At 36.8% G+C, this 27,517-nt stretch overlaps 3 protein-coding genes, 2 long non-coding RNA genes and 5 other non-coding genes across 10 annotated transcripts; 2 read left to right on the top strand and 8 right to left on the bottom strand.

Annotated features, from left to right (window-relative positions):
* The first annotated feature begins 403 nt into the window (after positions 1 to 403).
* On the top strand, positions 404 to 1,620 carry LOC147553367 (uncharacterized). The gene is made up of 2 exons (XR_015238639.1): positions 404 to 637; positions 1,227 to 1,620. It is a non-coding gene; the product is annotated as an uncharacterized LOC147553367 (long non-coding RNA).
* Positions 1,621 to 1,903: 283 nt separating this feature from the next.
* Positions 1,904 to 3,448, bottom strand: LOC147553368 (uncharacterized). The gene is made up of 2 exons (XR_015238638.1): positions 3,177 to 3,448; positions 1,904 to 2,367 (listed from the first exon to the last, which is right to left on the bottom strand). It is a non-coding gene; the product is annotated as an uncharacterized LOC147553368 (long non-coding RNA).
* Positions 3,449 to 4,234: 786 nt separating this feature from the next.
* LOC147553369 (uncharacterized) lies at positions 4,235 to 4,965 on the top strand. Its single transcript, XM_086672142.1, has one exon. The coding sequence runs from the start codon at positions 4,354 to 4,356 to the stop codon at positions 4,831 to 4,833; it is 480 nt and encodes a 159-aa protein (XP_086528268.1). The 5' UTR covers positions 4,235 to 4,353; the 3' UTR covers positions 4,834 to 4,965.
* Positions 4,966 to 6,121: 1,156 nt separating this feature from the next.
* Positions 6,122 to 8,441, bottom strand: LOC147553370 (lysine histidine transporter 2-like). Its single transcript, XM_086668967.1, has 7 exons — positions 8,181 to 8,441; positions 7,708 to 8,094; positions 7,096 to 7,489; positions 6,893 to 6,998; positions 6,707 to 6,798; positions 6,532 to 6,600; positions 6,122 to 6,430 (listed from the first exon to the last, which is right to left on the bottom strand). The coding sequence occupies exons 1-7, from the start codon at positions 8,360 to 8,362 to the stop codon at positions 6,332 to 6,334; spliced, it is 1,329 nt and encodes a 442-aa protein (XP_086525093.1). The 5' UTR covers positions 8,363 to 8,441; the 3' UTR covers positions 6,122 to 6,331.
* A 1,493-nt stretch (positions 8,442 to 9,934) lies between these two features.
* On the bottom strand, positions 9,935 to 10,008 carry TRNAV-UAC (transfer RNA valine (anticodon UAC)). Its single transcript has one exon. It is a non-coding gene; the product is annotated as a tRNA-Val (tRNA).
* A 492-nt stretch (positions 10,009 to 10,500) lies between these two features.
* TRNAV-UAC (transfer RNA valine (anticodon UAC)) lies at positions 10,501 to 10,574 on the bottom strand. Its single transcript has one exon. It is a non-coding gene; the product is annotated as a tRNA-Val (tRNA).
* Positions 10,575 to 11,092: 518 nt separating this feature from the next.
* LOC147553373 (lysine histidine transporter 1-like) lies at positions 11,093 to 13,594 on the bottom strand. Its single transcript, XM_086667824.1, has 7 exons — positions 13,186 to 13,594; positions 12,691 to 13,077; positions 12,098 to 12,491; positions 11,892 to 11,997; positions 11,708 to 11,799; positions 11,559 to 11,627; positions 11,093 to 11,467 (listed from the first exon to the last, which is right to left on the bottom strand). The coding sequence occupies exons 1-7, from the start codon at positions 13,365 to 13,367 to the stop codon at positions 11,369 to 11,371; spliced, it is 1,329 nt and encodes a 442-aa protein (XP_086523950.1). The 5' UTR covers positions 13,368 to 13,594; the 3' UTR covers positions 11,093 to 11,368.
* A 1,880-nt stretch (positions 13,595 to 15,474) lies between these two features.
* On the bottom strand, positions 15,475 to 15,548 carry TRNAV-UAC (transfer RNA valine (anticodon UAC)). Its single transcript has one exon. It is a non-coding gene; the product is annotated as a tRNA-Val (tRNA).
* Positions 15,549 to 21,356: 5,808 nt separating this feature from the next.
* Positions 21,357 to 21,430, bottom strand: TRNAV-UAC (transfer RNA valine (anticodon UAC)). Its single transcript has one exon. It is a non-coding gene; the product is annotated as a tRNA-Val (tRNA).
* A 1,575-nt stretch (positions 21,431 to 23,005) lies between these two features.
* On the bottom strand, positions 23,006 to 23,079 carry TRNAV-UAC (transfer RNA valine (anticodon UAC)). The gene has a single exon. It is a non-coding gene; the product is annotated as a tRNA-Val (tRNA).
* Between the last annotated feature and the right edge of the window lie 4,438 nt (positions 23,080 to 27,517).

A 27,517-nucleotide genomic window follows, 5' to 3' on the forward strand; every position in this document is an offset into this window, starting at 1 on the left:
TTGAGCTGCAGATTGGGTCAGCCAACTATCAGACTGACTCGTAGGTGTGTTTCTTGCCGGAATTAACATCTCAAATCCGAATTTGTCCCAAATGAAAGATATATTTTTTTTTCAGATTTTGCGTTCCAGCTTCATTGGTATTGAAATATCAAAAATGATGCTATGCCCGGCGGTTTTCCCGGCCCAATCCCGGCCAGCCGAGTTGGCACGCCAACCGGGCATAGCATCCTGAGTTGGCACGCCAACCGGGCATAGCATCCTGAGTTGGCAGCATGAAGAGGGTGATTTTTCAATATTTACAATTTGGTCCCTCAACTTTGAACACTTCTGAGTTGAGTCCTTTTTCTATTCATAACCAAAACACGGGATTTCACTTCACTTTCCCTCTTCCAACTAAAAGCCAGGGTTTCGTGCCAACAAAAAAAAAATTAAAAGCTCGGGTTTCCTTGATTTTGAACTCTCAACTCGATTCCAGCAAGGTTTTGCTTCAAATCACTCGAGAAATTTTGCTCCTTCACAAGAATCAGACTGTTGGCGTTAGACTTCTCTCTCTACAAATTTCTAACTCTCTCTCTCTCTCGAGCTCGGGTTTGACATCAATCACCTCCTAACAGCAGCTTGGTTTGAAGGTGTGAAGGTACTCTGCTATTTACCTTTTCAGTTCTAATTTTTGTGAACTTTGTATGAATCTGCCCTAAATTGATATCTAGATTTCTAATTTGATGAATTTGGGAGAAATTCCCACGCAGTTAAAACCATTAAAATGTTCCAAGTTGAGAGCTATAAAGTTAGATAAACATCATTATGTAATTCCCATGTCTCCATTTTAAGGAAGAAGGGTTTTGATGTATTGTTTTGTTTTTAAGTTGCAATTTTGCCCTAAAATATTGTGATCGTCTCATTTGTCGTTGCCCTAAAAAGTTATTTACTGTTTTGATTAAGATTATATTGGACTAGCAATTACAATTCATGCCTTAGTTTAGGTAGTCGGCTATACGTAATTATCTATAGTGGCAATTAGAAGTTAGAACTCCTAAAAATGTAGTCTTTGGTATGTGGCTCATTAGTGTGTTCTAATCTTTTTGTTACTGTTGTACTAATAATTCATCTAATTTGTTACTGTAACTGTACTAAAATTTTCATTTATGTTTATCGGTTTTTTGGTTATCAATTATGTTTATTCCTTTTGTCTTACGTTATCTTTTCGGATCATTTTCCTGTTTTAGATGGGAAGATGTTGGATATGCAATCCTGATATTTCCATGAGTTGAAGCACCACAATGCACTACATTTCAAGATCTCAAGTTAGTAAGTTATCTCCTACAGCCATAGCTTTCAGTTGAGATAATGAAGTGAAGATCCTAAAGCTGGGTTTATGAGGGTTGTTCCAAGATCTAAAGATTCCTGAAGTGAAAATGCTGACGTTTTCTACCTCGAAACATAAGACGAGCACCTATAGTCATGTTTATAATGGTAGTAGCTTCCAAAATTTGTACCATAAGCAATAGTATTTTTGTGAGTTATGTTCTTGCAAACGGGTGTGTAATGTCTTATAAATAACTTTTGATTATTGAATGAAATTTTCGGTGGAAGTAGAGGTGAGAAATTCCTTTAATGTTATGATCTGCACTTCTTAGTTTAAAATGCTTCTCTAGAAATTCTATAGCAGCTCTAGGTTTTGAAGAGCTATAACATCGCCAAATGGTTGCAGTTGCAGCCAAAATACTGCAATGGTGCAACACCAAAATGCTTCAATCTACTACAATCTGCATATACACATGAAGGGTTCCCAGGATAAAATAAAAATCTTCTTCATTTTACTCCATGGATGTCACATGAAGAGATTAAACAAGAATATGACTTGACTATAAACACAAAACACCAGAAAAATCACAACACTTAGTTGTAAAAGGAGAATTATTATAAGAGACCATAAAAATGACAGATGGATTACAGTAAGAGAACAATCATAAAACATTAACTACATCCATAATGAAATTAGTGCAGAAGAATAAATTTTTGTTCAAAGTAGAACTAATCACAGTTTTATGTAAAGGAACATTAGGGACACTGAGAAACTAAATCTGTTTCTCAATCTTGTCGAGGTTCTTTTTAGTTGAAGTTTGCACTTTTGACAAATCATACTTAAAGAGACAGTCGATAACTCTAAACAGGATCATCCCACTAGCACTGGTTTCCAACCTTCACTTCTATCAAATGACTTTATACTTCCTTAGGTGGGTTCGTGCCCTATCTGTTAGCTCGCTCCAATCGAGCGCCGAGCAAATCTAGTCATTCCAATGCACGGTTCACAAGTCACGTTCATGTCCAATTTCCTCAGCATTTCTTCGGTTTCACCATCATCATCTAAAACAGAAAATAAAAAAAAAATGGCAAATCAGTGCAACCCAAATTTGAATAAGGGACTATGTAAAAACATCACCACAGTTAATTGTAAAAACATCATCACTTTCTTTGTAAAAACATCATCACCCGAGAATGACATTAGCAAACAGAAAGAAGACTTGTGCGAAGTTACAGTACCAACTGTAGGTTTGGAGCTCAACGAAGTTCATAACATTTATAACATATAATTACGGCAACAAAACCCAAATTCATCAACAACAACATTAGTAAAACTAAACCCACCAGAACAAGCACTAAAATGCCCTAGATGTGATTCTTCAAACACTAAATTCTGTTACTACAACAATTACAATCTTTCACAACCAAGACATTTTTGTAAGACGTGTAGAAGGTATTGGACTAAAGGCGGTGCTTTACGGAACGTTCGTATCGGTGGCGGTTGTCGTAAGAACAAGAGAATTAGCACAAAATCAAGTTCTAGAAATGATTCATCATCAATAGATTACTCTATATCTCCTTCTTCATCAGAAAATATTAGTGGGTTGAAGTTTTTTCCTAGTATTTCATCTCCTTCTACGGAGTTTCAACTTGGTGGTGGTGGTGGTGCTGGTGGAGGTGTTGGTGGACTACCTTTTTCATCAAGACTAATTAGTACTAATGGGGTTTATAATCACTTTCTTCCATATGGAGATCAAAACCCTAACACTAGTTCTACTTCAACAACTATATATAATCCTTCTTTTATGGGTTAGCAAAGAAAAAGAGGTAAGAGAGATAAATAAAGATAGAAGAAGAGATTAGAATCTTACCTAGTCTGATGAAAGGGGGAAGAATGAAGAACCCTACCTTTTGCTCCCAAATTTCCTCTTTGTCAGCAAAATCGATTTTGCCCTAGCTTTTGAGTTTCATGGGGTTGAAATCGATCGAGTGAAGAAGCAAAATCGAGTGCTTTTGAACTAAAAACCACAACTCAAAAGTGGAAAGGAAGAGGGGAGCAAAATCGATTTGAGAGAACTTTTGGAGCAAAATCGCTTTTGCCCTAGCTGTTGGAGGAAGAGTGGTTGAATCCCGTGTTTTGGTTAAACTGGAGAGGCCTCAACTCCAAAGGCTTAAAAGTTGAGGGACCAATTTGTAAAATTTCAAAAACTACCCTATCCCTCCTTCCACGTCATGATGCTATGCCCGGTTGGATTGCCAACTCGGCTGGCCGGGATTCAGGCCGGGATTCAGCCGGGCATAGCATCATTTTTGTTGAAATATATGGTTAATGTACTATGTGATGAGACCAGAGATGGAAGTCGAAGTCAAAGTCAAAGTCCTTAGCAACTTGTTATGTCCACCAAATAACTTCTCTATGGATGGGCTCAACCTCAGTATAAAAACTTTGTAGATGTTGTCACTTGTTAGGATGCTTAATTTAAGTTTTTCATATAAGTGTATAGTTTTATTGTCATTATATTGAGTCATTATGCCCGGACATCTCTCGGTTGAATCCCGGTCAGATGATGTGATTAGACAAGATTTAAATAGTTGAGTACTTAACTCTCTAAATCTTGTCCGGTCACATCGCATCATCAAGATTCGGACGGGTGGGAAACGGTACGGCATAGTATGAGAGTTGAACCTCTTTTTTTTTTTTTTTATGTGTGTTTTTAGATTGCTTCTCCAAAATAGAGACCGGTTGATCCGGTCAAACCAAGCAAACAAATTCCACAGTAAAACAGGAGTAATAACGTTTTAATAGGAACAAATTAACCTACAAACTTGTTGATCTTCACACGTACTTGAAATCTTAAAACAAACTAATTAAACTATCACCTCATAATCTTACTATATAATCTTCTAATCTTTCACCATCTTTCTTCATTCTTATTCAATTGCAGTCTTTCTCTATCTAACATAATCTTAGACAGAGAAAGTTCTGCATTATATTAATTCAATAAAGAATCATATATATAATTTGAATTTCACTTCATAATTAAAACAATGGCAGCAAGACAATTAGTTGTGCTTGCTCTTGTCTGTTTCGCCGTTATCGGATCAGTTGCCGCAGCTCAAGTTCCGGCTAGCTCCCCTGCTAATGCTCCATCAAAATCACCAAAATCTGCACCAACCCCATCAAAATCGTCACAGGCAACTTCACCGTCCCCGGCAGCCTCCGGCGCTGGCGCCCCTGGACCTAACCCTAAGTCATCCTCCACCTCAGCACCCACCCCAAGCGGTGACGCTTCTTCACCAGATTCCGCCGCGGCCCCGTCTGATGGTCCAGCTGGTTCTGACACTATCAGTTCACCACCAGCACCAACACCTGCTGGCTCGCCCGCAGGTGGACCTACTACTGCCGGACCTGTAGCTAGTGAGGCCGCTGATGCACCAGCTCCTGAAGCTGAACACACTAGTGGCGTGAGCTCTTTGAAAATCTCTGGTGTTGCAGGAGCCCTTGTTGCTGTTTCTTTCTTTTTCTGAAAGTGATGATTGATTGATAAATTGTAGTATGTGAATGAATGGGTTTGATTTAAATTCGATAAAAAGTGATACTCATATCATTTGTTTGATTAATTTGTTTGAGAATATAGATGATACCATTTTTCTTTTGCATATTGAAGTTAACATACATGCATTTAACCCCTCAAAACCGAGACCTAGCTAGCTAGAGAAGCACATTTATAGTTTGCTCTTGGACCTAACTAGTTCAACACCAAAGCCTTTTTCTTTTACAGAATTGAGATGTTTCCGTGGACTCCATCTTTGACCTTTTGGTGCGGTCGAAAAGATTTGTCCGCAGAAGTTGGTACGACTCTAGATGAGAAGAGAAAGCTCGACAAGGTCGAACCTTGTGCTCTACGGCTCTGGTGATGGAACTTTGGATAGGTCGACCAGAAGTTTCATGCTATTGGTTGTGGGGAGCGTTATGGTCTTACTGTTTATCGCTGAATTTGAAGACGTCAAGTAGACCGGTGGAGTTACGTAGCAGACATTGAAGGAAGGCCGCGTGGCCAAGCAGACTTCTAGAACGGCCAGGGCGTTGCCACGCTTCGGGGGGGCAGCTGCGCAGATTTAACTACGATTTTTGCTGACGCGTAGTTGTGGGCTATATGTGTCAGCCCTTCGATGAACGTAGAGCGCGAGCTGACTTATTGGCCTTCAGATCAACATCGTCTAGACTCCTTAATCCTAGTAGACACGAGCCAAGGTTGTTGAGTAGTTTCGCGCATAAAGGGGTGAGGAATGTCGGGTTCCAGTCATACGAATCCAGGTCTCACGTCAACTCACCTTTAAAATGGGCTCGGCCCGACAAATGACCCATTTCAAAGGCACTCGTAGGCCTAAATACAAATTAGGTTCCATCTAATGCCTCATGAAATATAGGAAAATTTTAAACTCACATTGTGGTGTGGGTAACATTTCCCCTTGCTAGTGTAGCCAAATTTTCCATAGAATATAAGCGAATCAATTCGAATGAACAAATCATTTCCTCTTCGACCGCAACAAAAATGAACCATCTAAGCTTGAAGGAGTAGTTTCGGGTGATTCCAACTCTGGAATAGAGGATAAGTTTTAGCATAGCTTACATTGCTTGGCCATTAGTATTTGAAAAATACGCCAATTCATGGGCTTTTCTTTGCTTGCAAGCCCGTTGTTAATGAGAGTTCAACCCAATTGGCTCTAATTAGGCCAACCAAAATAATGTCTTTTAAAAAGCAAAAAACAATTTATCGAAATGTTAAGAAAGATAAGTCACCAGAATCAAACGGAAGAAAAAAATTTATTGTTATCTGAAGATTATACGAAGGCAGAACTTCAGTTACTTAATTTCCGATAAACATATCGAAGCCACAACACGTAATATAAGCCCTAGCTATATAAATCAACTCTTCGACTTAACTTTATTTCTTCTCAAAAATTTTGCACAACCACAATTAACATATATATATATCCCCATTATAGTTGCCACCAAAGATGATCAAGAATAGAACTTGTAGGTTTTGGCTTGAGCAATTATCTGTTTCAATCCACCGATTGGCCCTATAATCATCAATGTAACACCTAATATAATCGAAATCTGAAAAAACAACAAAAAGCACAAATTAAATACATTTTTAGTCAGTTTTTTACAATCTAAAAATGAAGAGAAACCCATTGGATATAGGTATTCAAACTTACCCAGTTTACAAACCAAGAAAAGCTAAACCTTTTCGGCTTGACGATAGCCAACCACATGATACAAGGAAGCTGAAATTGATTAAAAAGATTTTAGTACTAGTTTAGTTTTCGTATGAATTCCTCTAAATGTCGGCTATAGTAGATCAGTTAGAAGGTTTATAGGATTATGGCTTACGAAATATGAAGTTGGAGCGAAAGCAAATCCACCGAAAAACCCAAGAAGTGCACCAAAGAAAGGAAACGTTATAGCGGCAAATGTTGTAAAAGCTGAAATTCATTACGTAGAAAAGTTTATACGATTGGCAAATCAATAACATAATATCAATTAAAGTTCTTTATAAATCCATATAACTTTACTCACCAACGTATAGAGTACGTGCAATCAAACGGAGTCTAAGACCGGGAGTAAAGTTGAGCTTCTTCACTAGAACAGACTCCATCATGTCGAATACTGGTATAGCAAAAATCTTCATACAGAAAAGACATATAATTTTTCGAATTAGATAAGATGATTAAAATTTTCTACGATTGATTGAAGATATATTTGAAGTACTTTCTCCGTACCTGATAGCTACCGATAACATGGATTGTGACAAAAAGGTTGGCCGCCGCAATTAGCCAAGTAGGTTTGTTAAGTGAGATGAGAACGTTACCCTCAACGTTATTACCAAACATATAATACCCGATAAAAGCAACTGGGAAGTAACAAAGAGCAAGGATGATATAAGCAACAATTACACCTAACCACATTGGTTTCTTCGATGGTTTATCTGGTGTAGAAGGAATAGTAGCTTGAATTTCCAATGCAACATTATGCCCTGCATAGGCAAATGCAATATCACCCAATCCCCCGAAGAAATCGAAAACTTTTTCTTGTGTTGTTGGACCCTTGAGGGTGTAACTAACGTCCGGTTGAACTCCTTTATGAACTGAAGCACCCCAGGCGATGATAGAATAGCTGCACATTTAAATTGTTTGAATTAAGAGTCTATTGTATGAAATAATAATACTAAAAAAATGAACGTTGTGCTCCTGGAAAAAACTAGTCTGACTCATATGACTTGCATTCAGATTTGTCAGATTTATAGGATTTAGATTCAGACCAATCAGACTCAAGCGAGACAGATTCAAAGAAACATGCCCGACAGTTAAGTTCAGCAAAAAATATTGATATACCTCAAGGACATGACAGCAGCAGCCAATGAGATCCCTGATATAGAGTTGAAGTTGGGTACTTGCGCAAGTACAAAGTGAACCGAAGCGAATATCATAATGAAGTAAGTAAGTTTTATATCTTTGCAGGGATCATCACAGTACAAGTCATAGATTTTCTTTAACGATTGCCCTCCGGTAACCATATAAACTATGTCAACACTAACTTCAACCAACAATTGTTGAGGTACAACGATCCATAATCCAAGTTTTTCGCCAAAAGCATGTTGCCCAAGCTCATGGTATCGATCGAAACGCTTTCCAGGTACAATTTCATGCATTTCCACCAGTTGCCATAAGGTGTACCAAGTTATGAGCCAAGATACTATCATTATAGTCACTCCTGGACCCCTACAATAGCACAACATTCAAATTAGTCAAACAAACGGACAGACAAACAGACAAAGAGATAATGGGTTAGAATGAAAGCCACGTACCAGCCAAGTTCAGACATGGCATAAGGAAGGCTAAGAACACCAGCACCAACCGTGGCTGTAACATTATGGAAAGTTGAGTACCACCATTTTGCATTTCGATTTGCTGTAATGGGTAGCCATGCATCGATTGCCTTTTCCCTTTCGGTTTTAGAAGCTTCATTCTGTGAATAATTCGAAGACATTTTTATCGATTAGAAATCAAAAAAACTCAAACTCTCTCTCTCCGTCTCTGTGTTTTGCTTGTTTGTGTAAGAATCAGATAATAGAACAAGGATTAAGGATATCTTATATATATATATATACACTGGGTAATGAGAATTATGGAAATGCTAATAGAATTTCGATTGTAATAATCCACCTGTAAAATTATGATTACTTAACATTTTTTCCTTGTGATTCTTAAACATTCCTATTTACTTTAAGGCGCAGTTATAGAGAGTTATAATCAAACGGTACAAAAAAATTGGAAAATGAATCTAGACAAAAAAAAAATTCAATGAATGTAGACTATTTTTTGTAATGTTTTTATTTCTACAAATACGTTTTATCGACTCAATTGTAAACTGTGGTGAATCATTGTTGTCCTAAATAGGATTAAAAGATAGACCGCCAAGATATTCTGTATGTAATTCTAGAGAAAGAAAATACAATCAACAGACTTGGAAAATCTCACAGCTTCATTTTTTTAAGGGATGCCTTCTCGCAACGATTAATTGATACACATTGTCATTACACTATTTATAGAGTTGGTGTAGTCAGTAGTTACAACTACTATCCGGATTGGTCCTATAATCTATTTTAGGGGCGACAAAAGAGTCTTAGCTAGAGTTCGATATCTGTCACGTTCAGATAGTACAAAGCTCATATGTATCAAAAAAAAGTCAAAAAAGATTATAACATTCAAAAAAAAAGGCAAGCTAAGTTATGTATTACCAACTATTGTTCCCAATACAAACAAAATGTATCCTTACTATTTTGTTGATTGAAATACGGAAAGAGTAGAGCCTCATATGAATAGGTGAAACTTGGCCCAATAAATTAGTTGTGTCGCGGGTGTCTCAGCACGATTATTCATTTCTTTCCATAGTGTCCACAAAATAGGAAAAAGTAGTGCTATAGAATAGAAGTCACGAACCGTACTAGATTTATATATCTTCAACCTACTCAAGAACTGTGATATGGTAGAGTGGACTGACTTTAAGATCTGTGTAAGATAGTCAGAATTTTATAAAGCAAATTAAGTTGACCAAATAAATAAAGGGACGTTGTCTTCGTGGGATATCTTTAGTTCCATAACTTAATTTGTGTAAAGTATCAATCCCCTCCTCCCCTGCAACAAATTATTTGAGGAGCTAACTGAATATCCCCCTCTTGGGGTCTTCTTGCCAAACATATATAGGTATCATCAGCTGGTTCAGTAAAAAAGGAAGGTAGTTCACCAATTTTGCTTAGTTCTTCTATTCAGTGTTCATACTGTTGTTGGAATAATAAATAGTGTATAGAAGGTGTACTTGGGGACGGACCTTTAGCGTCTATTTTTAGCTATTAACCTTCTCCATTGACATTATTTCCTAATCCTAACAACAAAACAAACAACTTCTGCTACCAGTTTTGAAAAAGCTACTCTCTCGCCTAAATATCTGAAATTTGACTCCAGATCTAACTGAGCTGAATGAGATTTTTCTTCTTTTTTTTGAAGGGGCTGAATAAGATTCGTGATGTTTAATATAATTAAGGAAAAATAAAATGATAAATGGTGCTGCCCGGGCTCGAACCGGGGACCTTTAGCGTGTAAAGCTAACGTGATAACCGACTACACCACAGCACCTTTTTGTTGCTTTCTTGTTTCAAAATGTATTAACCCAATTAGGATATCGTCTACATTTGCTCATTTGATGTTTTTTTTGTTAACTTCACAATTGGTAGATATATTCATTCATATGATGTAGTAGATGTGGTAAGAGCAATATATATCCTTTATTCAAAACTATGAAACCTCCACCCTTAAGGTTGGGGAAACCTTAGAGCTTGACCATGATAGGCATCATCACGGCCTCATGGGATCAGGGGTGTGGCTCAGATTTAGAAGGCCCGGTGCGAAACGATCATCGGGACCCTATAATATGATATCATCGAAACTGAAAAATTACAAGTAAATGTGATGAAACTCATCTGACTTCATTCTCAAATGCAAAAGGCAAAAATAGTGCTTCAAACGTGGTGGGGCTCTACGTTGGGACCGTCATGTGATGAAACTCATCTGACTTTACTTTGAGTCAGATGAGTTAGATATCATCCAGAAAAAATAAAAAAAAGTAATTGGTGCTGCCCGGGCTCGAACCGGGGACCTTTAGCGTGTAAAGCTAACGTGATAACCGACTACACCACAGCACCCTTTTGTTGTTGCTAAGGAACAATTTCACTTGTGTTCAATGTTTTCTATATACACAAATACATTTCTTTTTATTTTATTTTTTGTATGGTTATGATCTTATACCAGTATCACCCATCGTCTTGACGCTAAAATTTGCAACCTTGGTAAGTCTTGTGCAATCCTGTCTTCCAAACCCGATTTTAAAGCGATATGGGCCCAATAAGTTCTAAAGTTGTATCAGAACTGGAATTTTAAAGATTGGATGAAACTTTGCAACTTTAGCTATGCGTATAGGGAGAGTGTCGAGTGATTTCAACAGTGGAGGTCGAGGAAAAATGTTTAGCATTATCTTACATCGCTTAGACATTAGAATTAAATGATCAGTCATCTCCACTCTTTTCTTGCAAACCATTTTTTAATGAGAGTTCAATCCAATTGGTTCTATTAGGGACAACTAAAAAATATTGTCTTTAAAGAGAACAAAATACAATTGATTGGTAAATATTCCTCTTTATAGTTTTATATATATAAAAAAAAATGAAGAAAGAGATCCACCTAAGAGGATTTTTAATCGCTATTTGAAAATATATGTCTTAATACAAATCGAAAGGAAGAACAAAATTAAAATGTTTAATTTCCAGCAAACATAAGAAAAACATGATTGTTTTTAATGGATCAACATAACACACTACACCTAAACCCAATATATAGACCTTGCTATATAAATCAACTCTTCGACTTTAAACATATGTCTTCCTAATCGATGAAGATGTCTTCTTATAAATAACTCCTTACTGTTGAGACCAAAAGATGATCAAGAATAGAACTTGTACGTTTTCACGTCAAGTATTATCTGCCTCAGTCCACCGATAGGCGTTATAATCATCAGAAAAACACCCAATGTGATCGATGTCTGAAGAAGAAAATCAACACATTTTTAGTCATATTTTGCTAATGGAAACATGAAGAAAAACTCACTAAAGATATTTATATTTTTTACTTACCCAATTTGCAAACCAAGATAAGCTAAACCTTTTCGGCTTATAGATAGCCAACCACATGATACAAGGAAGCTGAAATTGATTAAAAAAAAGGTTAGTACAAGTTTAATTTTCGAATGAATTCGTCCTGATTGTATAGAATTATGGCTTACGAAGTATGTAGTTGGAGCGAAAGCAAATCCTCCGAAAAATCCAAGCAGTCCACCAAAGAAAGGGAATGTCATAGCGACAAACATTGTGAAACCTGAAATTCATTACATACAAAAGTTATACGCTTGCAACTCAATAGCATAATATCGATAAAAGTTCTTTAAAAATCAATAGAACTTTACTCACCAACATATAGAGTACGTGCAATCAAACGAAGTCTAAGACCGGGAATAAAGCTAAGCTTCTTCACCAGAACAGACTCTATCATGTCGTATACTGGTATTGCGAAAATCTTAATGTAGAGAAAACATAAGACTATTCTAATTAGATAATGTGATTACAATTTTCTAAGATTGATTGAAGGAGAATTTGAAGTACTTTAAATTCATCACCTGATAGCTACCGATAACATGGACGGTGACAAAAATGTTGGCAGCCGCAATTAGCCAGGTAGGTTTGTTAAGTGATATGAGAACGTTACCAGAAACGTTGTTCCCGAACACACCATATCCAACAAAAGCAACAGGGAAGTAACAAAGAGCAAGGATGATATACGCAAAAACCACACCTCTCCACATTGGTTTCTTCGATGGTTTTTCCGGTGTTGAAGGAATAGTAGCTTGAATTTCCAATGCAACACTATGCCCAGCATAGGCAAATCCAATATTACCCAACCCACTGAAAAAGTCGAGAACTCTGTCGCTTGTTGTTGAACCCTTAGGGGCGTAACTAACATCGGGTTGTACTCCTTTATGAAGTGAAGCACCCCAAGCAATGACAGAATAGCTGCACCATGATATATGTGCATATGAGATATAAAAGAAATTCTGAATTAAGAATCTATTGTCTGAATGAAATAATCCAGTTGATGTTCATTCATACATGTCAGACTTATAAGATTCAGACTCAGAAAAGTCAGACTCGACCGAAATAGCTAGGTTAAAAAAAACCACCCTAACAAGTTCAATGATAGATATCGATATACCTCAAGGACATGACTGCGGCAGCCAAGGAGACCCCTGATATAGAATTGAAGTTGGGTACTTGGGCAAGTACAAAGTGAACAGAAGCAAAGATCATAATGAAGTAAGTAAGTTTTATATCTTTACAGGGATCACTGCAGAGCAAGTCATAGACTTTCTTCAATGACTGTCCTCCTGTAACCATATAAACTATATTACCACCAACTTCAACAACCAATTGTTGAGGTACTACGATCCATAATCCAAGTTTTTCGCCGAAAGCATGTTGCCCGAGTTCATGATATCGATCAAAACGTTTTCCGGGTACCATTTCATGCATTTCCACCAATTGCCAGAAGGTGTATAGAGTAATAATCCAAGATATTACCATTATAGTCACCCCCGGACCCCTACAATTGCAAAACATTCAAATCAAACAAAAAGACAGACAAACAAACAGAGAAACAGACAGAAAACCAAAGATTGAGAGAAAACTGGTTAGAATTACGGCCGCATACCAGCCAAGTTCAGACATGGCATAAGGAAGACTAAGAACACCAGCACCGACCACGGCAGTAACATTGTGGAAAGTAGAGTACCACCATTTAGCATTCCTACTTGCTGTAATGGGTAGCCACGCATCAATCGCCTTTTCTTTCTCTGTTTTCGAACCTTCACTCTCCAAATGCTTCGAAGCCATATTTTAACACAAATCAAATATCCTCACACTCTATCTCCCTATTCTCTCTGTCTCTCTTATAAGTCTATGATGAGCAAACTCTTTTGGAAATTCTATTTGAAATTTTGATTGTTGTATCCAACTAATACCAATGATTCTTTTAGCTTTGTTTCCTTTGTGATTCTAATACATTCCTAAATATGAGGTAAATGAATGTACACTCTTTAAAATTCAGAATGAATGTAGACACTTTTTCATGATGTTTTAAATTTCTATAAATACTACTACCTTTTGTTGGCTAGTACTGATAGGGGCCGATAATTAGGGCGTGCCAAACAAGAACACATGATGGGTGGCTGAGATTTCCTGCTTTTCCATAAAAAGAAAATGCATAAGAAATCTCACCCGTCCATTTCTTTTCATGTTTGGGCTGGAGCATTTTCCAATTTTAAAAGTGGGTTAACTTAACTGATGTACGTGTACATACAAGTTGGTCAGGTTAAAAAAAATGGTTGATGAAGAGTGGAATTATGGTCAAAGGAAGTAAATTCTCAAACATTTCAAATCGGACACATGTATGTTGGTAAAAAATGGTTCATGAACAATGAGATAGTAGTCAAAGGAAGTAAATTCTCAGCCGTTTCAAATCGACACATGTACTTTCATAAAAAAATGGTTAAAGAACAGTGAAATGGTCAAAGGAAGTAAATTCTCGAGAGTATTTTTTTTTTTTTTTTTATCGACACATGTATATTCATAAAAAATGGGTTCATTAATAGTGAAATGGTAGCTAGAAATTAAGGAAAAATTGTAGAAGTGTTCCAAGTCGAAATTCTTGTTACTGAGTATTGCAGGAAATCCAGACTATTGATGTAAAGCTTCTTGATATTGTTATTGGGATAGTCATGTATATGGGGTGTATACTAACTACTATAATAGTAAGTAATAGGTACCATATTAAAATAGGTTTACTCTTAATAAGTAGTTCCTGTTAACCTCTTCCTCCTATGCCCATGACCTTATTTTCCTACTTGGAGAATAAAGCAGACTAGCTTCCAAGTCTGGTACCAGTTTGTTTTGAATAAGTCTCTCTCCCAAATATTGATTTTATTTTGTTGTTCAAAACCATGAATCATCTTGGAATCAATCAACAAAGAGATTCACTTAGGCAGCCACAACCGTTGATGTAAACAATGTTACGGCGTGTTTGGTTGCAGGATTCCAATCAAAAGTGTTATTTGGTAGGAATCATGAATCCGTAGTCTGTTTGGCTACCAAGAATCCTAAGACTCTTGAATCCTAAGATTTCATAATTCCAAAATTTGTATTGGACCAAAATCTCACCCTACCTCCTAAGATTTGCCAGGATTTTGGATCAATAAATCTAAATTTCAAACTTAAAATCAAAGAAAAAATATTTCCTTCTATAACATAATTATTTTGAATTTCAAAAATATTTTTATTTTTCAAAAATCATTTTTTTTAAAATTGTTTTTTTCCCTCAAAAATCATTTTTTTCTTCGAAAAATCGTTTTTTATTTCAAAATCTGATTTTTCGCGACAACCATTTTTTTCCCCCGAAGATCGATTCTTTCTCAAATAAGTTTTTTTTTTAATATCCAATTTTTTTTTCCAGAAAACAGATTTTTCCCTTACAAATTGTTTTTCCTCCAAATTCGTTTTTTACCGAAAAATTATTCTTTTCTCGAAAAATATTTTTCCGAAAACTGAAATTTTATAAAAACATTTTTGTTTGATAGAGACTGTGTTTTTCCCAAAAGAAAAAACGAGGCTCGAAAAAAAGATTTCCGGAAAAAAAAAATTCATTAAAAACTCGTAAATAATAATAAATCATAGGATTCTTATTAATTGCCAAACAAACCAATAAATATTACTTTTGTTCATGATTCCGTCATCCAAACACACCATTAGTTTTCTTTTCTAAATCTAGTCCATGTCTAACTAACTTGAACCAAATTTTAAAGGTTTTGTTTTCGTCCGACACGTGATATCTTAATCATCTTAATAACTGATCTAGATTGGTTTTAAGTATATTTGAATCAACGATTGAGATTCGAAAATGAAACAAAAAACACAAAAATAACAAAATAGAAAATAAAATGATAAATGGTGCTGCCCAGGCTCGGACTGGGGACCTTTAATGTGTAAGACTAACGTGATAACCGACTACACCACAGAACCTTTTGGTTATTTGGAGCTTTCAAAACTTTATTATAAGATTACCAACTCATTGATGGTCAAAGTAAGAATATAATTGTATTGATTAAATGTTTATTTATTTGAAAATAATTTATTAAGAGTAATTCTATATCAATCCTTGGTGTTGGTTGTCCTCTGTATAGTAAATACAATAAAATTGCTTTTCACTAGTGATTTATAGGTGTTAACTTATTGTATCTTGTGGTTTGTGTTTATTTTATTTTATGATGGTTCAATGTGATATAATGCAACAAGATCATAATTTACCTCTCACAAATGATTTTGCATATATTAGAACAAGAACTATCGTGTGTGCATCAAAGTGAGGGTGAAGTTTTTGTTTTTTTTTTTTGATGATAGGGTGAAGTTTTTGTTGGTTTAGACTTAATTGTTTTTTCTTGATTTTTCATTTCTTCCGGTTCTTTCTGTTTCAGTTTGAGTTTCTCTTTATTTCTTTCCTTCTATTAATTTACTTTTATGCTAATCTTCTTCTTCTATTTGCAGGAAATACATTTTAACTTCAATCTTTTTAGACCAAATGTTCTTAGTGCTATATGTTTTTAAATCAAACCATTAGTTAGAGCTCTAAAATGTAACTAACTTTTTCATTTTATGGTCTTCTTAAACTAACTTGATATATTGTGTGGAACCAAAATATTAGTTTTCTTTGTCACTTCTTCTTCTTCTCCTTCGTTTTCTTTTAAACGACATAGAATGCAGGTTCATCTTACAGATTTGAAGGATTGACCAATCATTATAGTTTTTGCGTTGTATATTCGAGTTTCCTGGACTCTAGAGTCAAAGAATGCAATAGTTTGATTTGTCCGAGCTTGAGGTATATAATCTCCCTCTCTCTTTTGTCTTTGGTTCTTATATGGTTTTTTTATCTTATAATTTGATCATCTATATCACATTATCTATGTCTTACTAGGAACTTATCATTTTATCTTATAATAATAATTTGTTCATCTATATCTCAATATCTATATCTTACCAGGAATTTATAACTTTTACTGCAAAGCGAAATTGACCAATTTTGGGTGGAAGAAAAATATGAAACTCTTAAACAACATAAAAGCAGGTTGATCCTACGGATTTGAAGGATTGACCTGTCATTAAAGTTTTTGCGTTGTTTATTCGAGTTTCCTGAACTCTAGAGTCAAAGAATGCAATAGTTTGATTTATCCGAGCTTGAGGTATATAATCTCCCTCTCTCGTTTGTCTTTGGTTCTTATATGGTTTTTCTATCTTATAATTTGATCATCTATATCTCATTATCTATGTCTTACCAGGAACTTATCACTTTACTGCAAAGCGAAGTTGACCAATTTTGGGTGAAAGCAAAATATCATTTTACGATGAATATATGAAAACTAGGTTCTCAGTGGTAAATCATGATGTGTCTATATTCGCGTTATCTTACGTCACATTGAGTCGAGCTTGCAGGCGAGCGTTCATGGACAATGGGGCTCATTCTCAAACCGTTTGGGGTCATGCGTTTACCTTTGATTCAAAATCAGTACATGAAATAATGGTGTTGGTGTCCGGGTGGTGGTCGGGGTAGTAGAAATGGAGAAATTTTTTCTAAAACAGAAGGGGCAGAAGCGTCATTTCGTTCATTTCAGATATTGGGTTTGTATTTCAGGCTTGTTTTGAAGTCTGAAATAAATGGTCTCGTTTTTAACCCATTCAGACAAAGTCCTAATTCAACTAACTCTTCAGATTCGCTAAAATTATAAAACAAACACCAGAAATCTGAATTTTGACTCAGTTCAGATTTCAGATCTGAAAAAATAAAAAAACAAACAACACCTTAGTTTCGTCTTATATTTTCATGGTTGTTTGGTTTTTATCAATTTAAAGGATTGAGATATTGATGGTTGTATCATTTGTATTTTGCCTGGGACCCTAAGTTTTGATAAATTATTTGATTGAGTTTGTCCAATAATCTTAATCTGACATAAAGTTCTAGAGCCATCTGGCCTGACCCGATAAGCAAATGCGGTCGCTCGGCCACATTCCTTACCCCTAACAAGCCCAGACATAATTCAAACAGATGTATGTTGCTCTTTAGAGTTTTATAGGCGCCCATATTTCTATCTGCAATTTGGGAAGTCTCAAGGGCACAACATATTTTGTTAGAGAGGTTAGAAAGTAGACAAGCACTTGAGAACGGCTGAGAGTAAATTTCCTAACCCGTTCCAATTTATATTAATGTAATGGCTGGACATAAAGAAATAAAACTTACTAAAAAAATTTATTCTCCCAAGAAAGTGATATTAATTTCAACAAAAAAAAAAAAAAAAAAGTGATATTAGATTATTTTATTTCATTTTGCTTAACAAATTAAGGTATCCCACTAAGAGCATCTCCAACCCCAGCCTGTCTTAAGTCGAAAAAACCACTTTTTCACCCAAAATTTTTGGCCTCAGCTCAGCCTCTAAAATTCAGCTCCAACCTCAGCCTCTCTTGAGGCCAAAAATTTGTTTATGTGTGAAATGCGTGTGTGGCGTTTTTGTTGTTGTGCGAGAAACATGTGTGGTTTTGTGTATATACAAAACACGTGTTTAAACTATTTTTAAATAAATTTTTTTCCCAAGATTGAAAAATTATTCGGGGACCGACACTTTCATGGGATGTATTTTAATTATTAATGTATAAGTTTTTATTGTTAATGTTGGTTTTAATTTTTTAGTTATTTTTATTTCTTAAGTCATTTTTAATTTTTTTGTTTTTTTTTTATTTTACAAAAAAAAAATTAAGGAAGATTTGCCGTTGGATAATCCAACGGCCAAGATCAACCCCCAATGTGACCTTGGGTCCCCAACGGTCACTTGGGGGCAGCTTCAGTGGCCCCTAATGTTAGGGGCGACTGAAGCACCGACTCCAGCCTCCGCCCGGCTGGGGCTGGAGATGCTCTAATAAATAGGGGTGAGCAAAAACCGAACCAATCGGCCGAACCAAACCAAGTCGAACCGGACCGATAGGTTTTTAGGCCGAACCGCTCACTGTTCGGCTCGGTTCGGCCGAAATACCGATCAACCCAAACCGGTTTGGTTTGGCTTCGGCTTGGGGTTTCTAGAAACCGCTCAAACCGAACCGACCGAACAAGGAGGGTTATATCACAATACAATATCCTATACAGGGGTAGAGATTAAAAAATGTTAAACTTAAGGACTTATTTAAGAAAGTTTAAGTATTAGGTATTAAACTAAAAAGGAAAAAGAAAAAATACCTAGTCTTCAGTTTTCACGAGTCCCCTCTCATCCAAACCGTCTTCATCATCAAAATTCAAACACAATCAATTCAAAATCAATTGAACAGGTAATCAAAGTAATTGACTCTCTTTGTAGATATATGTTGGCACTTTTATTTGTGGTTTGGATGAAATATAAGATAAACAAGGCATCACATAAGTTCATATTTAAAGAAGTTAAACCTTTCTTCTCACTTTTACTATCATCTTCACCGTCACTTTCAAATAAGATGCATTTGCACGTGCCAAAATATTGAAATCATACAATCGGTTTTTATTTTAATTTTCGTATATGTAATGGTGGAAAAGTAAGACGGATTCTTAATTTTTATTTTTGGTATATTCAATGAAATGAATAACATTATTTTACTATTTTCCCTAAATTGTGTTCGGCTAAACCGATCAATCGAACTCAACCGAGCCGAAACAAACCGAGTCGAACCTTGTCGGCCGGCCGAATGATCGGCTCGACTTCGGCCGATTTTAGCCAAACCGCCACTTATTGGTTCGGCTTCGGCTCGAACCAAAACCGAAAAAAACCGACCGTTGCTCATCCCTACTAATAAGAGCCTCACTGTTTCTTACCCCAAGGATAAACAAACTCAATGGCATTGTTAGCAGGATTGAAACGATAAATGCCGTCTTCACGGATATACCATTGACAATCGGAACAAATATTGTAGTAGGTGTTTTGATTGTACACTTCAAATGAAGTTGTAACCCGTTTGTCCGTTTCGTTGTTATACCAATACATAGAACACCAATAGAGTGTTCCGCCGAAAAGCTTAGTGTGAAACCACCACTCAGTATATACCCCATAATGAAGTTGTTTTTCTCCAAAATCGTCGTCCCTAGATTGGCAGTGAATAGTTAAGTCTGCATACATCAATTCATGTCGTTCAAAATGTATACGTGGGCTTTTCTAAACAAGACTTGCGATGAACAATCTTTTACTAGTAGTGCAAATACAATCAAATAAGCAACTATCCATCCAAAAGTTGTGTTATTCCTCTTTCTACTTGCACCCATTCTCATGACCGAATTAAATTTTCCACGAAGTATTCCAGCGATCCCCGATATCTCTGTCCGAGTTGTTGGTTTGGGCGTCTATCTCTTTAAATGATGGAAATTTTAATAGAATTTTGATTGGAGAATGAATTTAGACAAAAATAATTCAATGTAGACTATTTTTTTCATGTTTTTATTTCTATAAATACGTTTTATTGATTAAAATTGTAAACTGTGGTGGTATGAGGGTCGAAAATCATTGTTGTCCTAAATAGACCGCCAAGATATTCTGTAATTCCAGAAAAAGAAATACAACCAACAGACTTAAAATATGCCTTCGCATATAAGCCATAGAGCGCGAGTTATAGCTTTTCTCCACCATGCTGCTACGTGACATCCGTTTAATTTAGTATTATTCGGTTTTCAAAAATCAAATTCAGTCGAACCAAATGGGTGGGTTTCTATATTTAATATAACCAAGTCTTACTACCACTAATGGTTTGGTTGGATACAAATAAACTGCAACTTTGATTTTATAGGTCTAGCAACAATTAATTGTCATTGCACTATTTATAGAGTTGGTGTAGTCGATCAGTAGTTACAACTACTATCCTGATTGGTCCTATAATCTATTTTAGGGGCGACGAAAGTCCTATAGCTAGAGCTTGATATTTGTCACGTTGAGATAGTACAAAATTTATATGTTTGTTTCAAAATGAGTCGAGAGAAAGAGTAAAACATTTAGAAGAAAGGCAATAAGAAAAGCAAAGTTATGCATTACCAACTATATATTGTTCCCAATACGAACAAATTAAATATATCCCAACTATTTTGTTGAATGAAATATGAAAAGAGTAAAAAGCCTCATCATATGAATAGGTGTGTCGGGGTTGTCTCAGCACGACTATTCATTTACTTCCATAGTGTCCACCAAATTAACAGCAAAAAGTAGTGCTATATAGAATAGAAGCCACAAAGTTGTACTAGATTTATCGATCTTCAACGTACGTACCCATCAAGAACTGTGATATGGCAGAGCTGACTGACCTAATTAAGAAGAGGCATCTGTCAACCAAAGTAATTCTTCGCTTCATCAGATAGTCTATAGTAGGAATTTTATGAAGCGATGTTGACCAAATAAAAAAAAAAAAAAAAGACACTTTCGTGGGAATAACTTTCTTCGATAAGGTACCAACCAGGGTTGTTTCGTTTTCATCTTTACAAATTATTTAAGGAGCTAACTGAATATCATCATCCTCTCTTGGGGTCTTCTTGCCAAACACAGGTAGGTAGAGTGTAGTCTGAAAATGAAGGTAGTTTTCATCACCAATTTTGGTGAGTTCTGTTCAGAGTTCATACCAGTTTTGAAAAAGCTACTCTCTCGACTAAATATCTGAAATTTTGACTCCAGATCTTACTCAACTGAATGAGATTCGTTATGTTTAAATTCGTCTTAATAGTTAACTTTACTTTGAGTCAGATGAGTTAGATATCATCATCCAGAAAACTAAAATAAAAAAAGTCATTGGTGCTGCCCGGGCTCGAACCGGGGACCTTTAGCGTGTAAAGCTAACGTGATAACCGACTACACCACAGCACCTTTTTGTTGTTGCTAAGGAACAACGTTACTTGTATCAATATTTTCTATATACACAAATACATTTCTTTTATTTTATTTTTTGTGTGGTTACGATCTTATACCAATATCACCCATCGTCTTGACGCTAAAATTTGCAACCTTGGTAAGTAAGTCTTGTGCAATCGTGCCTTCCCAACCTGATTTTAAAGAGATATGGGCCCAATAAGTTCTAGAGTTGTATAAGAACTGGAATTTTAAAGATTGGATGAAACTTTGCAACTTTAGCTATGCGTATAGGGAGAGTGTGGAGTGATTTCAACAGTGGAGTCGAGGAAAAATGTTTAGCATTATCTTACATCGGTTAGACATTAGAATTCAAGAAGTAAATGATCAGTCATCTCCATTCTTTTCTTGCAAACCATTTTTCAATGAGAGTTCAATCCAATTGGTTCTATTAGGGCCAACTACAAAATATTGTCTTTAAAGAGAACAAAATACAATTGATTGGTAAATATTCCTCTTTATAGTTTTATATATATAAAAATGAAGGAAGAGAACCATCTAAAACAGGATTTTCAATCACTATTTGGAAATATTTGTCATAATACAAATCGAAGGGCATAACTAAATTAGATGTTTTAATTTCCAACAAACATAAGAAAAACATGATTGTTTACAATCGAACAACCTAACACACTACACCTTATTGTTGAGACCAAAAGATGATCAAGAATAGAACTTGTACGTTTTCACGTCAAGTATTATCTGCCTCAGTCCACCGATAGGCGTTATAATCATCAGAAAAACGCCCAATGTGATCGATGTCTGAAGAAGAAAATCAACACATTTTTAGTCATATTTTGCTAATGGAAACATGAAGAAAAAAAACTCACTAAAGATATTTATATTTTTTACTTACCCAATTTGCAAACCAAGATAAGCTAAACCTTTTCGGCTTATAGATAGCAAACCACATGATACAAGGAAGCTGAAATTGATTAAAAAAAAAAAAGGTTAGTACAAGTTTAATGTTCGAATGAATTCGTCCTAATTGTATAGAATTATGGCTTACGAAGTATGTAATTGTATAGAATTATGGCTTACGAAGTATGTATATTCAGCCTCTGTGCTTGATCTGGCTACTGTGCTCTGCTTCTTTGAACACCAATGAATATTAATAACCCCCAGTAGACTTTCGATCAGCATCACAAAAGTCTTAAAGTCTTAACAGACTCTAACTAACTAAACTAACTATAACCAACTTATGAAATTAAGCTAACTCTCTTTATTAGTAAGACTAATATCCTCAACACAGACTCAGACAAGTCAGACTGGAGCGAAACAGCTAGGTTTAAAGAAACCTGCAGCCTTACAAGTTCAATGAGGTATATCAGATATACCTCAAAGACATGACTGCGGCAGCCAAGGAGACCCCTGTTATAGAATTGAAGTTGGGTACTTGGGCAAGTACAAAGTGAACAGAAGCAAAGATCATATGGACATTATTTCATACTTCCAATTCATCTTAATAGTTAACTTTACTTTGAGTCAGATGCGTTAGATATCATCTATATGAAAAATAAAAAAAAAAGTAACTGGTGCTGCCCGGGCTCGAACCGGGGACCTTTAGCGTGTAAAGCTAACGTGATAACCGACTACACCACAGCACCTCTTTGTTGTTGTGGTTATTGAAATATTGACTTGTACCGGGCTTATAATAACTTCTACATACAAATTCCTTTTTTTTTGGGTATAGTTACAATCTTATACCAATATCACCCATCGTTTTGACGCTAGAATTTGCAACCTTGGTAAGTCGAAGAGGACTACTGGATTGAAGAGACTATTTATTTTGATTGGAAAGAGAATCCGACCGATTTAAGGGTTCAAACAATTGATGGAACAAACATGATCATCATCAAACAAGTGACAGCGAAAACAAAATATTTTCTTTACGATCGGAAAGAGAAGACCTCCAAGAAGGTAGCGGAGACTTATGAAGTCTCTTCAATGACAAGTCTTGTCGAAAGTCTTTTCTTGTGAGATAACAGCAGTAACATTCCTAATGATAAAAATTACGTAAAAAAGGAATAATAAACTATAATTTGTTTCATGACGAATTTTCCGTTTTATACAGTACCATAAGTGTATTTATTCATACTTCATAGCAATATAATCGTTTTTACAACTCCTAAAGACTTTTTAGTTTTAAGACTAAAAACGTAGTAGGAAGGGATTAAAGAACATGAAAAATTCAAGAACCACCACCTGCATTATCGACATTAATCGACCACTTATATGGAAATACTTATGAAACCCCTTTTTCCTGTCAAAAGTCCAGGAGAGAACAAAATGAAAAGAAGTTCGGTATTGTACTATTGTTACTATCCTTTCGTGAACCTCTTCATCAAAAAAAAAATCCTTTCGTGAACCAAAAGTTTCACTGATTTTCAAACTGTTATAACTAAAAGTCGCGGAAGCTATCGAACCTATCCTAGAAATTGATCCGATTATGAAGATTAACCGAAAAGCTAAGCCAAAATCAAATATGCGAACAGAAATTAACGAGGTTCGGCCTAAAGCCTACGTCCTCGGGCGAACAAGAAATCTTTATTGAAGGATAGATGAAGACGACTCACACAACCCGCAAGTTCGTCCCAAGATGGTACCGTATAGAAATTAACCTTCTATACTAAATCTTCGACGACCGAGAAGTTTAACACCGCTCAAAAACTATGAACAAAAATCTCTCTTACTTGCTCTCTCTAGCTCTATAAAGAAGAGTTGTTGTTGCTTGTGTTGATGTTTTAGATTGGACCCAAGACCCCCTATTTATATAATAATAATAGCCGACTTTGTGAATCCAATTTAGAAACTCAAATTGAATTACAAACCGCCTCATTAATTTGGCTGCACCAAACCGCCAATGCCTTCAATTTGGAAATTGCTTAAACCGCCAATTCCAAGCTAAACCGCCAATGTCCGCTTTTAGAAACTTAGAAACCACCTCTCACAATTCTCCACCTCGTACACAATTTGATATACTTCAAATTTTGGACGAAAACCAGGATACTCCTTGTAAGATATATCTGCTTCTTGTAGCTTCATCCGACTGCACCATATGACCATGTCTGCCTACGTACCCTTTTATAGGATCAAGCCTACCGTAGTTCTACCAACCCTTCACATAAAGATTATCTTGTCGCCATTACGCCCTTTCGGACAACTTAACACGAGCCGATTTGCAGCAATTCCAGACAATGCTGAAACTTGCTACACGTCACCACTTTAGTCAACATATCCGCGGGATTCTCATCTGTGTGTACCTTCATGAGAGAAACATCACCTTCCTCTATGACATCTCGTACAAAGTGATACCTGACATCGATATGCTTAGTGCGAGCATGGTGAACCTGATTCTTCGCCAAGTGGATCGCACTTTGACTATCACACCATACATCCACGCACTCTTGCTTAATCCCTAGATCATCCAGAAGACCCCACAACCACAATGCTTCCTTCACACCCTCGGCCATAGCCATATACTCGGCCTCCGTAGTAGATAACGCAACTGTAGATTGTAACATCGATCGCCAACTAACTGGAGCACCATGTACCTTAAATACATAACCAGTAGTAGATCGTCTTCTATCTAGATCGCCAGCATAATCCGAGTCAACATAACCGCTTACTTGACATGTGTCTCCACCAAAGCACAAACCCGTATCAATAGTACCCTTCAAGTACCTCAAGACCCACTTCACAGCTTCCCAATGTGTCTTCCCCGGATTTGCCATAAACCTGCTAACCACACTGACCGCCTGTGAAATATCTGGACGAGTACACACCATAGCGTACATCAAACTGCCAACTGCACTAGCATACGGTACACGATCCATATGATCCTTCTCCACCGTAGTAGTGGGAGATTGTTTTCCCGAGAGCCTGAAGTGTGGTGCCAAAGGTGTTGACACCGCCTTCGCATTCTGCATCCCGAACCGAGAAACTACTCGTTCGATGTAACCTTTCTGATTCAAGTACAGTTTCTTACTTGACCGCTCTCTCTTAATCTCCATTCCCAGTATCTTCTTTGCAGCGCCCATGTCTTTCATCTCAAACTCTTGACTGAGTTGAGATTTCAACTTATTTATCTCCACCATGCTTTGAGAAGCAATAAGCATGTCATCCACATACAAAAGGAGATAAATAAAGTCACCTTCGCGAAGCTTCTTGATGTATACACAACAATCATAGTCACTTCTGCGAAAACCATGTTTTAGCATGAAAAAATCAAATCGTTTGTACCATTGGCGAGGGGATTGTTTCAATCCGTAAAGAGATTTCCTCAAACGACATACTTGATTTTCTTTGCCCTCAACCTTGTATCCCTCAGGTTGAGCCATATAAATTTCTTCTTCCAAATCACCGTGCAAGAAGGCGGTTTTAACATCGAGTTGTTCCAGCTCAAGACCCCTGTGAGCAACAATACTCAATAGCACCCGAATAGAAGTATGTTTCACAACCGGTGAGAAAATCTCATTGTAGTCGACCCCTTCTTTCTGTGCATAACCCTTGGCCACTAGTCTTGCCTTATACCTTGTACCCTTGATTTCAGAAGAATCCTCTTTCTTCTTGTACACCCATTTACAACCAATAACAGACTTACCTTCGGGCAATGGGACAACCTCCCATGTCTGGTTCTTGTGAAGAGACTCCATCTCTTCTTGCATAGCAACCAACCAACTCTCTCTTTCCTCCGCGGTAATAGCTTGTTTGAAGGTGACCGGCTCGTCGTCTTCCACCGAGAGTGCATATTCAACCAGATTTGTCTGCCCATAATGCCTAAGAGGTTTGTCTGACCCTAACCTCTGTACCGGCTTATATAACCGTTTCGGCCTAGTGTGTACCGAAACATCCTGCTGTTGTTGTTGTAAAACTTGTGTACCTTCCCCTTGAACCTCCTCATGATCGGGTTCATCAATTTCCTCATCCTGAGTTTTATCCTGATGCTCCACCTGATCATGATTCCTAGAAACCCGTTGGTCTTCGGCTTCTACTTCCACTACTTGAGCTTTAGTAGACCCAACATCACCACAACTAGGCACCGTAGCTTTCGCCATAGCTACAATAGATGACTCATCAAACACCACATCTCTGCTGATTACAAACTTCTTGTCTTCCGTACACCATAGCCGATAACCCTTGACTCCTGTAGCATATCCTAAGAAAATTGCCTTCTTTGCTCTATTGTCAAGTTTGTTACCTTTAACATGGTAATAGGCCGTACAACCGAAAACCTTAAGTCTCCCGTAATCTGCATGTTCACCTGACCATACCTCGTAAGGTATGCCGCCATCTAAAGAAGAATGTGGAGACCTGTTCACAATATAACAAGCTGTAGCAACAGATTCTGCCCACCATTCTACGCCTAATCCCGAATTGGAGCGCATACATCTAGCCTTCTCAAGTAGTGTACGGTTCAATCTCTCTGCGACTCCATTCTGCTGAGGTGTGTTTACTACTGTCCAGTGCCTCACAATGCCTTCCTGATTACAAAACTCCTTGAATGCCCCATCCGTGTACTCGGTCCCATTATCCGACCTTAACGTCTTCAGCTTTCGACCAGTTTTGTTCTCAACCATTGCTTTCCACACCAGGAACGTGTTGAATACCTCATTCTTATGCTTCAGAAAATAAAGCCAGACAAATCTCGAATGATCAACAACGAACGTAACAAAATACCTGGAACCACCCTTGGAAGGTAACTTTGCCGGTCCCCAGACATCGGTATGTACGTAGTCTAATACCTCTTTGCTCCTGTGCTTGCTTGTAGAGAACGTCACCCTGTGTGCCTTCCCGAACACACAATGCTCACAAAACTCCATGCAAGGCTTCTTCATGTCCTTCAACAAGCCTTTCCCGCACATCAGAGATAGACCCTTTTCTGACATATGCCCAAGGCGCATATGCCAAAGCCTCGTACTAGCCGTTGGATCCCTTCCACTGATTCCTACTGCTACATCTCCAGTAATTGTTGTCCCCAAAAGTTTGTATAAATTACCGTAACGAGTACCTCTCATTACCACCAAAGAACCCTTAACGACTCTT

The sequence above is a fragment of the Eschscholzia californica genome, unplaced genomic scaffold, assembly GCF_041429995.1.
Source record: "Eschscholzia californica isolate CP2 unplaced genomic scaffold, dmEscCali1.0.p SCAF_3, whole genome shotgun sequence".
Classification (NCBI taxonomy): Eukaryota; Viridiplantae; Streptophyta; class Magnoliopsida; order Ranunculales; family Papaveraceae; genus Eschscholzia; species Eschscholzia californica.